Source organism: Camelus bactrianus, chromosome 10 (assembly GCF_048773025.1).
Source record: "Camelus bactrianus isolate YW-2024 breed Bactrian camel chromosome 10, ASM4877302v1, whole genome shotgun sequence".
In the NCBI taxonomy this organism is placed as follows: domain Eukaryota; kingdom Metazoa; phylum Chordata; class Mammalia; order Artiodactyla; family Camelidae; genus Camelus; species Camelus bactrianus.
The window spans coordinates 44,604,452-44,620,899 of NC_133548.1; the positions used below are offsets into that span (position 1 = coordinate 44,604,452).

General features: G+C 45.6%; 1 protein-coding gene across 1 annotated transcript in view; it reads right to left on the reverse strand.

Moving 5' to 3' along the window:
- Positions 1 to 16,448, reverse strand: part of DNHD1 (dynein heavy chain domain 1) — a 70,084-nt gene that overhangs the window by 25,808 nt on the left and 27,828 nt on the right. The window contains 11 exon segments of the mRNA XM_074372473.1: positions 54 to 148; positions 557 to 755; positions 850 to 977; positions 3,256 to 3,602; positions 3,604 to 3,746; positions 4,219 to 4,376; positions 7,009 to 7,252; positions 7,343 to 7,608; positions 14,622 to 14,673; positions 14,807 to 14,944; positions 15,054 to 15,308. Coding sequence (XP_074228574.1) covers positions 54 to 148; positions 557 to 755; positions 850 to 977; positions 3,256 to 3,602; positions 3,604 to 3,746; positions 4,219 to 4,376; positions 7,009 to 7,252; positions 7,343 to 7,608; positions 14,622 to 14,673; positions 14,807 to 14,944; positions 15,054 to 15,308 — 2,025 coding nt within the window.

The window sequence follows — 16,448 nt, forward strand, 5'->3', positions numbered from 1 at the left end:
AGCTCAGTAAATAGGCCCTGCGCTTGGACTATCCTGTCTCTGGTGGGCCCCACCTGATTGATCTGATCTGCAAATTCCAGCAGTGGACAAGTGAGCAGCTGGCCCAGTGTCAGGAGCTCAGCGTTGTGGAGACCGCCTAGTCCTAAGGCTGGAGGTAGAGGGACAACAAGTTAGCGTCACACTCAGTATTTGGCAGATTCCAGCCCATATCCCAGAGCCCAGCCCAGCTCAGCTCCCAGACAGCAGATCTCAAAGCCCAGCAGAGAGGCAGGGGCCCAGAACCTAAGGTCCAGAGCACAACTTAGAGTCCAAAGCTAAGACTCCCGCCTAAGCCCAGCCCAGGTCAGCTGAGAGGACCCACATGGAAGTGCAGGGGGTTAAAAATGTTTGTCCCTGTGTGGGGGGAAGCAGGTTATGGTACACGGGGTGGCGGAAGGCCAGGGGCAACCCAGGGAGGAAAGGTGTTTCCAAAAGGAGCAACAGGGAGCTGAGTCGTCCCATTGTTCTAACCGGATGTCCTTCCCTTCCCCTCCCCTCTGACTCTACCCGAACCCACCTCGCAGGAGGGCTTGGAAGTTGTGGTTCTGCGGCTGGAGGCTGCCCAGTTTGGTGATCAATGGCAGGAGGCTGCGAAACTCCTCCAACATGTGCATACAGTGCTGCAGAACTGGGCTGTGCAGCCCCAGGGTGGCATTCATCCGGGCGGCCTCCGTCAGCCAGCCATCTGTCTTCTCCTGGGCCATGGGCAGGTTGAACTGGAGGCAGAAAGGCAGCTGGAGACCCTTCCCCACCCCCACCCCTGAGGACACTCCACTCCTAGGCAGGAGTTCCAAGGAAGGGTGTCAGCACCTTGACAAAGGCCATGCACTTCCATTCGCTAATGTTTTCTGAGATGACTCGGTACAGGTGCCAGATGCGCTGCTGCTGCACAATCGGAAGGGTCCCACAGACTGGCAAGGGCACAGGACTCGTGTCCCCTGTGGGGTAGGGCTGGCTGAGGCCCGGGCTCCGTGCTGGGGTCCGGGAGAGGAGGGGGGGATGGAGGGGGTGGGGGCATCAAGGGGCATGGTCAGTCACGAGTCCATAGCGGCAGAAGGGAGGGTCCTGAAAGGGCCAGAGGTGGGGGGATTATCCAAAATTGTTCAATACACTGATCCAAGGGAGAATTAGTCCAAGGAAAGAAAATCTACGAAAATGTGACGGTGATCAAAGGGAAGGATTCCTCTTCTATTAGTCTCCATCTCACCTCACTCCGTCCGCATCACACTCTTTACTGTTGCTCAGATACACCAGGCATACTCCCTCCTGCTGAGGGCCTTTGACTGGCAGTTCATTTCTTTCATTTCTTCCCCCAGAGAACCATATGGCCCACACCCTCACCAAATTCAAGCCCTTGCTCAAATGTCACCTTCTGAATGAGGCCTATGCAGCCCACCCCATTAAGAACCGCCAGCCACCCTCCCTGGCATTCCTGACCCCTCTTTGACTGCTGTACTCTTTCTTCTACACCACTTGTCACTTTCTAACATACTCCAAAATGTGGTTATATTTTATGTTTATTACTTGCCTTCCTCTCCCAACTAGAAGGTTGAGTTCATAAACTTTCTAACATACTCCAAAATGTGGTTATATTTTATGTTTATTACTTGCCTTCCTCTCCCAACTAGAAGGTTGAGTTCATAAGGGCAGGGGGGTTTTGTCACTTGCTCACTGTATACCTCAAGCCTGGTGCACAGCAAGTATGTATTGGACAAACGGATGAGTTCAGTGAGATGTCTATGAGAAGAGACCTGGCCCACGGGGAGGACCATAGGGGTAAATGGTGATGCTTCCTATTGTGTTTGCCTCTGGCCATTATTCCCTCATTCATCTCACAAGTTACTGCATTAGTGCTTAGCCAAAATTTACATTCAGTTGTGAGATACGTGTCAAAAGTAATTTGTAATTAATAACAATTATAGTAGTGAGGTTTGCAATTTGCTGAAAAGACATCAGACCAGATTCAAGAATATTATGATAATGGGGAGGGTATGGTTCAGTGGTAGAGTGTGTGCTTAGCATACACAAGATCCTGGGTTCAATCCCCAGTACTTCTGTTAAAAATAAATAAATGATTTTTTTAAAAAGAATATTACAATAAAACTGTCAGTCTCATTCACCTGAGTTCCAGTGTACCTTCTTGAGTGAGAGAAAAAGGGAAAATTTACACCCAAATGCTGAGAATCATGTGTCTTATCATGTAAGCATCATTTATCACAGTGGTCAGAATACTTAAAGACTGAGAATCACCAGGCTATCAGAGCTCTGATCTGACCAAAACAAACAAACAAAACCTCACATACACATAAACAAAAAAAAGTAAATTAAAACTCTTTAAATCTTCCTTTGTCTGAAATCAAAAGATCTAGCTAGAGACCCACAAATATTCCAACCAGTAGCAGGAGAGGTCAAGGTCTGTGGTGTGTATCAGTCAGAGTAGAGGATGAGGGTCTCCCAATACTTGATCAAAGAGTAATCCCTTGTTTGAGGATGGTCCCAGAGTGCCCTCCACCTCACATTTGGTCAAAGGGCCCTCCCTGGGATTGAGGATCCCACAGGCAGAGATGGTAATAGTCGGCAGTTGGCCAAGAGGCAAATCAGAAGGAATGCATCCTTCCAACGGATCCTAGTAACTGACAGAAGTGACAGTACCTGAGAAAAGAAACCTGAGCCCACAAGTTCTTTACGTGCACAAGAGAACCAGCCTAGCTGCACCACTGCACAGAAGCGCTAAGGCCAGTAGTTCTGTCCTGCCTCCTCGTATGCGCCAGTGAGGCCCTCACCAGCCACCTCTTTATAGATCCGTGGCTGTGGAGCACCAAGAGCCCCTTTACCGGGGGCCTGCTGCCTGCTGTAGGGCTGGGCTGAACAGGCTACACAAAGGCTAAGATTTACAATGAGCACACCTTTACATTTCTCCTGCATAGGCTTTCAGTCCTCTGACCCCATCACATTCTGGTGGAACACTCACCTACTTGCCTTCCCTTCCAGACTGTGAGCCCCCAGTATCTCAACCCTAAGCGCAACACTTGACATATCCAATGTATTTAGATTTTGTACTGCAATTTTCATTTATAAAAGGGACTAAAATGAAGACATGTGATTCCTGAGTCTTGCTTAGGGTCACGTGGGATGCATGTCCCTGAGTCTCAACCCTGATCTCAGTGGGAGGGCCCATCCTAGGGTGATGGTGGAAGGGGTGGGGACCCCCGGTACCAGTGAAGGTGGAATAGGTGTGGTGCAGTTCACTGAGGCGGCTGGCTGTGTTCTGGAACTGACGCTCCAGGGAGATGAGATGGCGCTCGGTGCTCCTCTGCTCCTGGGCAGGGTCCATGAAGGGACCGGAAAGGGCCTTCTCAATCAGGCCCTCCAGCTCCGCCAGGGCCGCTGCCATCAGCTGCTGCAGCTTGGGCATGATGGCATGTCGCTTGGTGAGCAGGAACTCTGAGGCCTGGCTTTTCTCAAACTGGAATGCCTCCCACGTGTCCAGAAGCTGTAGGGCAGGCAGCCGGTGGTCAAGCAGACGTGGTTGTGGAGAAGGGGCACAGAGAGGGACCGGCAACTCCCGACCGCCTTCTCACCAAGATGTCCAGCGCCTCATCCTCAGTACTGAAGAGGCTAACGCGGTTGCGGATGAGCTCATAGAGTGACCGTGTGTATTCCATTCGCTCCTCCAGTTCCGTGTACCTCTCGTTGGCCTCGTTCAGCTGCAGGGACTTTAGCATGAGACCTGCGCACCTCTCTGGGCCCATCCCTGGGGGGCACTCCCACCTGCTAGAGTCTCCAGAAGCCAGCAGGCACCTTTTAACCAACCGGGATCAGGGCAGTCTGGGATCAGGTCCCCCATGTGACTTAGGTCTCCCCAAAGACAGCACAGTCCCTCCCCCAACAACTCTGATGACAGGGCAATCGCCCCCTACCTGACTGTCTAGAGAGCAGAACTCTGTCTCTGAAAGCAGCGCTGTATCTGTCTTATCACACCAGGGCCTCCCCCTGAGGGGAGGAAACCGAGGGCCTCACAAACAGGGTGAGAATTGGTGAGGGCAGATCACACACATGAGCACAGTTGAAGAGCAGCAAGCCCCACCGGGAGCTCAGCTGAGACCTGAAGGAAGCGTGCTGAGCATGCAGGGGGGCGGGCCCTGGACAAGCTGGGAAGGAAGGGTGTGGAGAACCCACCTTCTGGGAGCACCATGAGATGGTGTGGATGTCTGAGTTGATGGTCTGGAAGACCTTCATGAAATCTGTCAGCTCTGTTATCAGCTGCTGACTGCGGTTCCGGCACTCATTCTGTACCTGCTCAAGAATGTCCTTCCTGATGTTCTCCAGCTTGGCTTCTGAAGACACAAGAGAGGAAGGCATGAGGGGTTGCAGTGCTGGGGGAGTGCTGGAGGTCCCGAGTAGGAGCAGATTGAAGGGGAAGCAGACCATGAATTCATTTCCTTGCTCACTGAATACTTGTTGGACCCCTGCTCAGTGTCCAGTCAGCTGCAGTGCACTGGGGCCTGGGCTGGCCACTGGTAGACAAGAATAATGAGATAGAAAGGGTTCCCACTCAGCAGCTCACAACATGGTGGCAGAGACAGACGTATAAATGGACAACCACCTATCAGTGTCATAAATGTTCTTCGAGGAGCCCTCAACCTGGCACGGTGAAGGGGGAGGAGGCCTGAGGAGGCTGGGGAAGGCTTCCTCGGGAAGTGGACATTGGAGCCAAATGTATTGAGTGGTTAAGGCTCCAAGGGGCATGCCAAGTGGATGAAAGCACATGCGAAGGCACAGGAAAGCTGTGTCCATGAATAGCAGAATGCCCACCAGGGACAAAAATTTTCTGTCTGGGGAGTCTCACTGCCTCTGCTCCAGTAGAAGAGGTACCAAGAGGAGTGTGTAATCTGTCTTTTGTTTTTAAGGATTAAAAGAAAGAAGCTGTCAGGCGGATTTGGGGCTAGAAGATAACCTTGGAAGCTGCCTTTGGCAATATGAACAACTCCACTGCCTCCGAGGACAGGAATAATACCGATACTTCATCAAACCCAAGATATCACTGATTGTAAGAAACACCATTATTTTAAATAAATCACCAAAACCCAAAAAATGATGCCATCTAAACTTGGACATGCCATCAGTCATAATACACCTCTTAAGTTCAGAGATGATAAAATATGTACAGAACAGCAAAATACAACACAGAAGTAGGAGATGCAGTGTATCACGAAATACAGTTACAGAGTGCTTACTGCATGCCAAATACTATTATTATTGTCCCTATTTTACAGATAAGCAAACTGAGGCTCAGAGAGGTTAAATAACTTCATCAGCATCACATGATGGCAGAGCAAGGATTCAAACTCTGGGAGCCTGGCTCCATTCTGTTACATTTCATGTTTTGAGGGATTAAAAGTAAACTGACTTATCCTCCATGAGCACTTCTGCAACAAAGTGGGATAGTGAATTCCAGGGGCAGAGATTGAGACATACTGGGAATGGACCTTTGGGAGCTTTGGAGGAAATAACCAATAGGACTCGGCACCAAGAGCTGAGACTGAGACAACCAAGAGAGAGGGAATCTTCGAGGGGCACCCAAGGTTGAACAGAACACAAAGATGTGAACTTAGCTTTTCAAACTATCCCACTGGCCCATGACAGTAACTAGGCCATTGCGATGGGACCACAGTACCAGGCAGGTGAAGACAGAGGAGCTCAACATTGACACCGTGTGGTAAAAGGGCGCAATGGATGGATAAAACATCAGGACTCATCAAGGTTGGAAGTCAGAGCTGGATGGAGAACAGACCTGAGAGATATTTAAGGAGGCAGAAAAATGGAAAGGATTTGGTGACAGGTCGGGTGTGGTGGAGTGAGGGAGAGGGAAGAGTAAAGGATAAACCCAAGTTTCTGGTGAGGCCAATTCACAAGACTGGGTGATTATGTCATTCACTGTTCAAGGGAGCCCAGGTAGGAGAGGAACCACGTAGTGTTTGCATTTAACCTATGTACATCCTCCCGTATACTTTATTTTTTTAACACCTTTACTCTGGTATGGTTCCTGTACAGTAAACTACACATACTTCTAATGTACAGTTTGATGAATTTTGATAGATGTATATACACCAATGAAACCACTGCCACAATCAAGATAGCTAACATTTCCATCACTCCCCAAAAGGTGCAATTTTCAAATTCCCAATTTATCCCTTCCCATCCCCTTTACCTCCTGGTAACCATAGGTTTGTTCTCTATGTCTGTGAGTCTGTTTCTGTTTTGTAGATAAGTTCATTTGTGTTCTTTTTTTTTTTCTCAGATTCCACATATAAGCGATTCCTCCTGTATCCTGTAAGTCATCTCTAGATTACTTATGATACCTAATATGATGTAAATGCTATGTAAATAGTTGTCAGTGTGTGGTGAATTCAAGTTTTGGAACTTCCTGAATTTTATACACGGATGCAGAACATGCAGATACAGGGGGCCAACTGAATGTTCTTCATTCACCATCAGCAGAATTTCGGAGTAAGCCAAAATCAGTTAAAGGGAGTAACTTTTTTACACATGCAAATTGTAGTGTCAATTTTGACTGCTACGTGTGGGGAGAGGGCACCCCTGATTCCTGAGAATCTCTGTAAAGAAACAGAATTCTCTGAGCCTAAGGAACAGGCAAGGCTTCTTCTCAGTTACATTTGGTTTGAACTATTTCTACACCATAAGAATTGAAAGTTGCAGTTGCAGGAACATGATTCCTAAGGAGTATGGGGAACGGGCAGAGCCAAAACAGATGGAGAGGCTATCCTCTGGAGTGATCACACCTTCAGTTACAAAGGGAAGGGGCTGGGACCTGGGGCTTTAGGAGGCTCCACAGGTCCAATGAGGAGGGGCCAGCCCCAAAGGTCCCCGGAGGACACTGAAGGCGCAAGGAGGGCCATGTGGAGAAGGTAAGGATGCTGAAGGAAAGGAGGGAGGATAAGTACTCACCCAACTCTACCTGTACGCCATGGCAGTTCAGTAGCAGCAACCTGCCCTTTGTGATCAACTCCCAGGGTATACTGGAGACACGACCCTGCCAATCGTTCAGGCAGCTCACCAGCATCCCGTAGTTCTTGATAGGACAGCCTCTCATAGACTCCAGCTTCTGAGGCCCCCAGGCCTGCAAGAACTCGTAAATGCCTGTCATCCAGTGATGGTTCCGGCAGAATTCCTGCACCTCCTGCAGCATGCCCTAGGGGCAGACAAGGTGCTTAGGGCAGACGTGGGTGGCTGCGATCGGAACTGGTGGCCAGTATCCCACTCCTTAAACCTCTGTTCTTGCCTTTAGCAGGGCCTGTTGTACAGCCAGTGCCTGCTGGATTCGAGGGTTGTTGTCCAGGTCCTCTTGCAGCTGCTTATAATTGGGGGGCAGGTACTGGCCCCGCAGCCGGTACCCACGGACCTCCAGGGCTTCAGTAATTGTGTGAGTCTTCCAGGGCCATACCAATCCTATATTCGGGCCACAGAAGATGTCCACAGCATCGCTGTGCTGGCCCTGGAACTTGGGCATCACAAATTCCATGTCCGAGTCTTCCTCTTCATCTTCTTCTAGTGGGGTACATGCCGTAATTGTCCATGAGTGCCCTCCAGGGACCACACCAACCTCTCCCTCTATCCTGAATGTGCACCTACATTACACACACACACATACATACTCCCTGCTCATGAGTCAGTTCACATGTACATCTACATCATAAACACAGTACCAGACCCACCAAGAGAATTTATTAGTTAGGGTTCCTGTGCAGAGAATAGAAGTTACTCCAGCTAGGATAAGCAGGGAGGGAATTACTATGGAATATCACATGGGTTGTGAATAATTTGAAGAGCTGAAAGACAAAAACACTCTAGGCCAAGTGTCTAGGGCTTGGTGCTGCCTGGAAAAGTGGGATGTCACTGCTGTACAGCCAGCAACACAAGCACGTAATCACGAATGATCACGATCCCACCAGCAGAATGGATGGCCTTTGTCCTGCCTCTCTCCCCTACCTACCTCAGTTCTGACCTGAAGTCTTAGGTAGATCTAAATCACATACGACTCCCAGCTGCACAGGGGGCTGAGAAGTGCAGTGTGTAGCCCTCTAGCCTCTGCAGAGCAGAGAAAGGGGTGGGAAAGGAAGCTGAGCCAGCCAGTCCTCAGTATCTGCCTGAAGGAATATCCTTGAACTTGGCCTCCCTCTTAACTTCTTAAAAACCGGTTAATTGCCAATTTCAGTTTTTATGTTAAAAATTTTGTACAAAAAAGGGAGAACTGTGGAATCAAAATGTTCAGAAATCAGATCCATGCTACCAGCCCCTGAACACCACGGTGCCCCGCCCCACCCCCAATCCCCAAGGCCCAGGCCCCAGATCTCTTCTCCATTTCTACTCACCTTCTAGGAGAACTCATCCAGTTTCACGGTTTTAAATATCATCTATTTGCTCTCAAATTTATGTCTAGCTCAGATCTCTCCCTGAATCCCAATCCCACTTAAAGAACTGCCTGCTCCACACCTCTCCTCAGATGTTGAACATGCACCTCAGACTTTTAAGAGCCAAAGATGAGCTCTGATTTCTCTCCCTCCTCCAAATCGTTCCTCCTGCAGGCCTCCAACTTCAGTAAATGGGAACTCCATTCTTCCAGGTGCTCCAGTCAAAAATTTCAAAGTCATCTTTGACTCTTCCCTCCCACACACAACTCACTCAGCCATCACAAGATCCCATTGGCTCTACATTCAAAATATACCCAGAATCCAACCCATTCTCAGCACCTCTACCATCACCTGCCCGCTCTCCCCAGCCCCACGCACCATGCAACGTCGCTGCACTACTGCAGTACCCTTCTAACTCGTCTCCTTGCTCTGGTCCTTACCTCTACCACTTTGCAGGCTCTGCCCCACATAACAACAGGAATGATCCTTTAAAAATAATGCTAGAAGGGGTTCTGGGAAGAGGGCGGAAGGGGCAGCTTAGTTTTGAAATCTATCCCGAATCCCCACATGAATTTGGGATATAAAACTGACAGAGCAATTAGACAGTAAAACCAAAATCCCATCGGGATAACATTTTTAACAAAATGAAGACAAGGGATCCTCAAAAACTCTTAAATATAAGTGGGTGGGGACAAAGCACCTACAGCCTCAAGACCCACATGGTATCACCATTTGTGGGAAGGAAGCAGAGGAGACAGTGACACATCAGACTGACTTGAGACCAGGAAAACTCCAAAACAGTCAACAGCCATTTCTTGGAAAGCAGGGAGCTAACTTGAGAACAGCGGGTAAAAGGGGAAGGGGCTGTGCCTTGCTCCAGTAGCAGGTGGGGTAAGGTCCGCAGGTGCTGAAGTAGTCTATGCTCGATAAACTCCTGAAGTTGACTGGTAAGGGCTCCCTCCCGGGGCAGAGCACAGCACTGAGGTGAAACTGCTGGGGGTAAAATAAAGATTGAGCAGAATGGAAGCAATAGAGAAAAAGGAAAGAAAAGGTCTGGATAAAGGTGGGAGAGAGACACCAAAACCAGGCAATCTCAGAAAGCTAGCCACCATTTTTGGAACACTACAGAAAACCAACAGAAAAGGAAATTGAGAGGTTAGAAAACTATTCTGAACCAAGCCGTCTCCTAAAAGTTAACACAAGCCAACTTTTTACAAATGAACAACAGAGAAGTATCAACATCAAACCCCATACAAAGGCAGCGAAAGTAAAGAGAGAATGGGGAGTAGATCAAAACAAGCCCATTTCAGAATGAGCCAAAGACACAGAAAAACGACAAAATCCATGAAAGAAAAACATGTATCAGTTAGAAAAACTCAGAAATTATGCTGTGCCACTCATGAAAGAATTAGAAATAAAAGAAAAAATCATTTTAGAATGGAAACTGAACTACAAAAGAAGATAATAACAAATAAACTTAACAGATTAATAATGCCTTAAGAAAAACAGAAGGTAAAAATGCGGATAATTGCAAAATAAAAAACAAAGAAGTTTTTTTTTTTCAAAGAATTCAAGAGAAAAGGACATATATTTGAGATACACGATAAGGATCTAAAATACACGTAACAGGAGTCCCTGAAGAAAAATCTAAAGCATGGAAAGAGAACAATACTAAAAACTTTAATTCAAGGACAGAAATACAGAAGACTTAAAGCTATATTTTGAAGGAGTATACCTGAGAAAACTGCCTCAGGATGCTCACTACCAAGACATATCCCACTAAAATTACTGAACTGCAAGGAAAAAGAAAAAACATACTTTAGGTATCTAGGCAAAAAAAGCAAGTGATTTGTCAGGAAAATATAATTAGATTACTATCAGATTTTTTGAGAACAACTTTGAATACCAGAAGAAAATGGAGTAACATCTTTAAGACATGCTGGGGAGTTTCTGGAGAAGATTTCCTTTCCTGATAAAATGTGAGTCAGGCAAGGAGAACGTCTCTCTCTAACCTTGCCTCACCCCACCCCCATCCGCTTTTTTTTTTTTTTTTTAACCTGATTTTGCTTGAGGATGGGATGCTTGGAGCAGCAGCTTGTCTTGCAACTACAAGGCAGTAAGACTGGGGATGAAAAAAGAGTTTTGATTGCAGCCTCCGCTCCCCTTGTAAGAGGCTCTGCTCTTACTGAGAGCTACGGCCAGAAAGGAGTAGGGGAAGGGTATAAAAAGCCTGCTACTTAATGACGTTTTGAGCCACTGAACCAACCTGGAAGCTACCTAGAGACTTCCTGTTATGTGAGATGATTGTTTTTATTGTTTAGGCCCCCCTTAGGTCTTCTGTTACTTCCAGCTGAAAGCATTCTCAGTAATTCAGAATTCAAACACAAGAAATCAAAAGCCTGCAAGAAATAAAGACTTGATGACACTGCTTGAGCCCTGAATCCAGCTGCAACCATGAATTTCTTAGTTATGGGAACCAACAAATCCCCCCTTTCACTGACCTAATTTTGAGTTAGGATTCTGTAATCCAAAACCAACTGGCACATTTAGGCTCATACAACAGATATTTGTAGCCGGTACAAGCACAGCTGAAGACTGGAGCCCCCTCCACCACATACACCCTTCTAAGAGGACACGCTCTGACCTATAGCTGAGTTAGCTGACTTGTACCATGACCCATCCCCTTGCCAGAGCTCATGGATACGCGGTTCTCTATAGATTAGGCTGAATCAATTCTATTCTTTGTCTTGAAAATTTGAACAAGGTCACACAGCCAGGAGAACTTAACTGAAAGGTCATAAAGAGTCAAGAATTGAGCTGGTGCCATAGAAAGTCGAAGTCGTTTGGAAGCAATAGTTATAAGGGAGCAGAAAGTTCAAAGGAAGCAGAGTCAGCGAGTGTTAGGAGAGAATCAAGGGAATTCTCTGGGAAGAAGCACAGAGAGAAGTAGAGATGAAAGGACAATCAGCATTCTGAGAGGCAGGGGCTCCTTTCTTGACTTTCAAGTTTCAATTTCTCTGAAGCTTGGTGCTGCCACATCTTTTTCTGCCTTTGAATTTGGTAACTTTCTGTTTTGTGAGCTCCAAAACAAACATAAGGTTGAAGAACTGTGACTCAAGGTGCCAGGACCCATGAGAGCACTCAATCAATATGATGCTGTATGGTCAGTTCATGTGTGCTTCTGAGCAACGGAAAGAAAAGCCAGTGTATTTTTAATGTGATTCGGCAGGTGCAATAGCCCAACAAGACAAAACACTAATAATTTCTTAGCCAAGGTAAAAGTGAAATAAAGAGAACTCATATCAACTAAGTCAAAGATACATAAGTTACCTGTCATTGCTGAGGGATTTGGGCTTCCATTTAAAGAACACATGTATTAGTATAATATATATAAGTCAACATGGAGCTTGCATTTTTAATTACCCATCCAACTTTGAAAGACCTAAATAATGGTAGATATTTACTGTATGTTTACTTGAATGAGTGACTCAGACATTTCACACAGAGCAAAGCATCTTAAACATATTTATATGACTTTTCATCTCTTCAGAATTTCATACAGAGTGGCAAGAAAAAAACTCTCTTCCCCTCTCATGTGTGAATCCACTCATGTTACACTACTTCCATCTAGACTTCCTCTTGCTGGTGATACTATTCACACCTCACCTTCTCAAGAGATCCCCCCCCCCCGCCACATGCAGCCCCCTGGAAAAATATAGAGGAATGACAGTTTCTTCTCTGCATTATATCTTTAGGCTAACTTCAACACCATCCCAAACAAAATGTACATCAAAAGATTTTATAATGAAAATGAAGCAATCCTTTGCCCCTTTTTAGGGTTACAGATTTATCTCATCACAAACATCAAAAAGATATTCTGATCTTGGGAGAATCCTGTCATACTAAAATTAATGTAAGAACTTTACAATAATAGTTCCTGAACTTGACACTTGTCAGGTGAGAGAAATGATTATCTGATTCTATTTTCTCAGCTTTAAACTGCAGAATATTCCTGATATGACTATAAGAGCATCAGATAGTAATATTAATAATCTCTTTTTGGTCTCAAAATGTTTCAGTACTAAGACTATCCTCTCAAAAATGCCGGAGAACATAGCTTATGTATAGATTGTGTTGTAAGCACGGTTATGAATAATACATTGGGTATTCTTCTAGGGACTAGAATCTAGTCAAGGTGTTAAGTTTCTGTGGTAAGGGGCTTGGTTTTCATTTTTTTGTGTGTATAAGTAGAGGTACTGAAATCACTTTGTAATGTGGTTAAAATGCCATGTGAATTTTACCTAATTTAAAAGATTTCTCAGGTGGATACATGTTTCTTAAAGACTACTAGTAGTGTTTTAATTGCTACATGTTTACTTTTATTGAATATTACTCTAATTTTCATGAAGAACTTTCAGAAAATCCTAAATCAGAACTTTAGTTTGGTTCTTCCACCATATTAATTTGATTTTCCATGCTGATCTTTTTTTCTCCTTCAAATTTTGATTTTGAAAAATCTCAAACATGTAGAAAACTTTAAAGATTCTACAAACCCCTTTATCCATTCACTCAGATTGAACAATTATTAACATTTTGCCACACCGCTTTTCCATCTTATTTTCCCTAAACCATTTGAACGATACAAGCATTGTGACATTCGATCCCTAAATACATCAGTCCCTGCTGCTCTTTTAAAAGTAGAAGGGATGATCTAAGACATTGCAGGTAAATAGGGTCACTTTCAGAATACAAACTTGTGGTTGCCAAGGGGGAGGAGGTTGGGAAGGGATAGACTGGGAGTTCAAAATTTGTAGATACTGACAGGCATATGTAGAATAGATAAACAAGATTATACTGTATAGCACAGAGAAATATATACAAGATCTTGTGGTAGCTCATGGCAAAAAAAAATGTGACAATGAATATATGTATGTTCATGTATAACTGAAAAATTTTGCTCTACACTGGAATTTGACACAACATTGTAAAATGACTATAACTCAATAAAAAAATGTTTAAAAAAATAGTCTCACTTTCACTAGAATTTTGAATAAAAGTTTAAGCGGTTTTTGTTTGCTGGTTTTGCTATTTGAAGGAAAATACTACAATATATTCCTAGTATGAGTTAGTGCAACAAATAATGAGGAAACACTGTGAAATGTATGATTTATCTACATCTTTAATACTAATAATAGTAAGAAGATACTATTTGTTGAATGTACCACTATGGGCTGAGCTCTATTCTCGACATATTACCTCTTTGATTCTTCAAAATAATGCTGCAAGTTAGGTATTTTTATCATTCCCATTTTACAGATTAGTAAACTAACGTGTCTAATTTCAGAGCCCTTCCTTTTTCCACTGTATCATATAAGACAAATATCAAAAGTCTCTAGATTAACCTAGATTCATTTGAGAAAAAAACGTGCACCAAATGGTGTGATTTGTAAAAGACATGAGTTCCTTTCAATGAACCTTGTCCTTCCTTGTCACCTACTTCCTGAAATTAACTTCGCATCTTTACGTCATCTTAATTAAAACATACTGGCTGAATGGGAAAATGAAAAAGCATCTCCATGTCAGATGTGACTGAATGCATTTAACGAGTTTATTTATGACAGCATGAGTGTTCCAAATAAAGGAAATGTGAAGGTGTATTTCCTCCCTGATGATTAACAAGTGTGTGGATTGATAACCAATGATAACTGGTAACTATAAAATAGCTCAATATTACCAATGAATTATTCTGTACGAAATTAAAAAAAAATCAAATATTGAATAGGCAGAGTTCTTCAAACAAGTACAAATTAACTCAGCAATCAGATCCAACAGTAAATGAAATGCAATTATGACATAAGAGAAAAACCTCGTGGAGTTAGGAGGAACAACAGAGGACAATGCACTCATTTACACTCTTTCATACACCCCTCACTACACTCACTGCTTGCACACACACACAGGCACACGAGTGAATGAGCAAAAACATGCCCCAACCCTCCTACCCACCGACATGTGTGCAGACGCAGGTTAGAGCTGCTCCATCCACATCCAAGGCCTGACTCTGGCCGTCACAACGCCGCATCTGCCCTTCTCCCTCATTCCCCCCTTCCGTTCCCCCTTCCTCCCCTCTGCCTAGGGCTCCTTAAATACCTTCAGAATATAGGGGATCCCAGGAGGTCTTCGGGTCTGTAGACTGCATTACCTTCACGCCCAGGTATGGAGAAAGGGCAGAAATAGCAAACAATGAGGGTTCAGACCAGGCTGAGAGTTTCGGAATGTACAGAGGATAGGAACCGGGAATTCCTACAGCCAGCCCCCGGCCCCGCCCAGAATACCTTCAGGGTGGAAGCTGCGACAGACTTTAGGCTCCCAGTTATAACCTGGATCATATTTTCAATACACGGCTCATGAGACAGCTGGCCACAACTGTCAAAGACCAGCTGTGCTGAGAGAAAGGGTTTCTGCCTTGGGGCCTGTAAAGAAGGGTCAGGCGAGGTCGCGGGCCTAAATGTCAGCATCCGCGCCCCTCAGGCCGGCCCCTGCCTGCCCACCCACCTCCACACATGCCACCCACCACCTCACTTGCAGGATGTTGGCCACGAAAGAGGTGATCTCCTCTTCTATGATGGACACGAGGTTCTGGCAAACCATGTAGTCCACCAGGCGGGCCAGCTGTCCCATCTGCAGCAGCCAGGCCTCTGCCTGCTGCAGCTTCTGCTCCAGCTGCTGGCACTGCTCCCTCTGAAGGTGTACAGAGCCCTGGCCAGTCCTGATCCTCTTGCAATTTTTCACTCGCTCCTGCAGGCCCTGTTGCATGTGGTATGTATCCTCATGAATCTGCCGGCAGAGAGAGTGGAAAACTCGCTGCAGAAAGGGGGATGGAGAGCAAACTGCCACCCTCTGGTCTGTACAAAGCTCTGACAGCTTGGAGCCTGAAACCTGGAACCTGGATGTGCACATAAAGGGCTGCTTTTTAGTAGCGATTGGCCCCAGAAATCTTTAAGAGAAGATGTGAAATGGAGAACATATATTGAGAGGCTTCAATGTGCTAATTCGATAGGCCAGGCCTGTCTGCTAAAAGTCCCCAGGGTGGACCTCAAATAGAAAATATGTGCATGTGTAAAAAGAGAGCTTCACAATGCGTTGATTAGACAAAGAAAAAGAAAGACTGGATAAGCAAGGCTCAGCAATTATTCCAGGACATGGAGTCCAATCACTAGGCCTGGGTGATGTGGCCTGCTGACCAGCACAGCAGTCTACGTGAGAGTAGAAGCTATCTTTGGCTACTGACACAGACTGTCTACTGGGGGCTGGGGAACATGGGGGAAAAGTCTGGGAGCCTCTTGGTGGGTTCTTCTCACATCTGGAAAGTTCCTCAGCCTGCAAAGGTTGCTGGTAGTTGCCACCTCTCTGGACCTGTCCTGTTGAGGAAGAGAGACACTGGGAGACCCTGGAAAGATGTGCTTGGCCAGATGGATCTTTTGTCCTTGCTACCTCTCCTACCATTTCTGATCAACAGAGCCTGTGATTAGAACTCAGTGGTGTCTGGAAATTGTATTCTGCTAACCCTGAGCTCAGATACCAGTCTTCTGAGACCCAGACACAAGGCAGGTGAGACCTAAGCTAGCCGTGTCATACACAAACATGCCTCAGACTCGGTAAGGTGTCCCCTTCCATGCTCTAGCAACACCCTCGACACCCAGGGCTTCCCGCGTCATAGTCCTTAGTCCACTGTATCATTATCTAGTTGCTCGTGTGACTTGTCTACTACTGTAAATTCTTGAAGGGAGAGGTCTCTGTCACACTTTATTTGATGTCTCCACTGCTTAACACAGTGCCTGACATGGCCAGTTGCACAGTAAATGTTTGTAGAAAGGAAGTATCACCGCATATTGGAAGGGCTTACTGAGTGACAACTAGGACAGAGCATACAAATAAGCACCAAAGCAGAACTTCTTCAGTATACGTTTTTTAAAT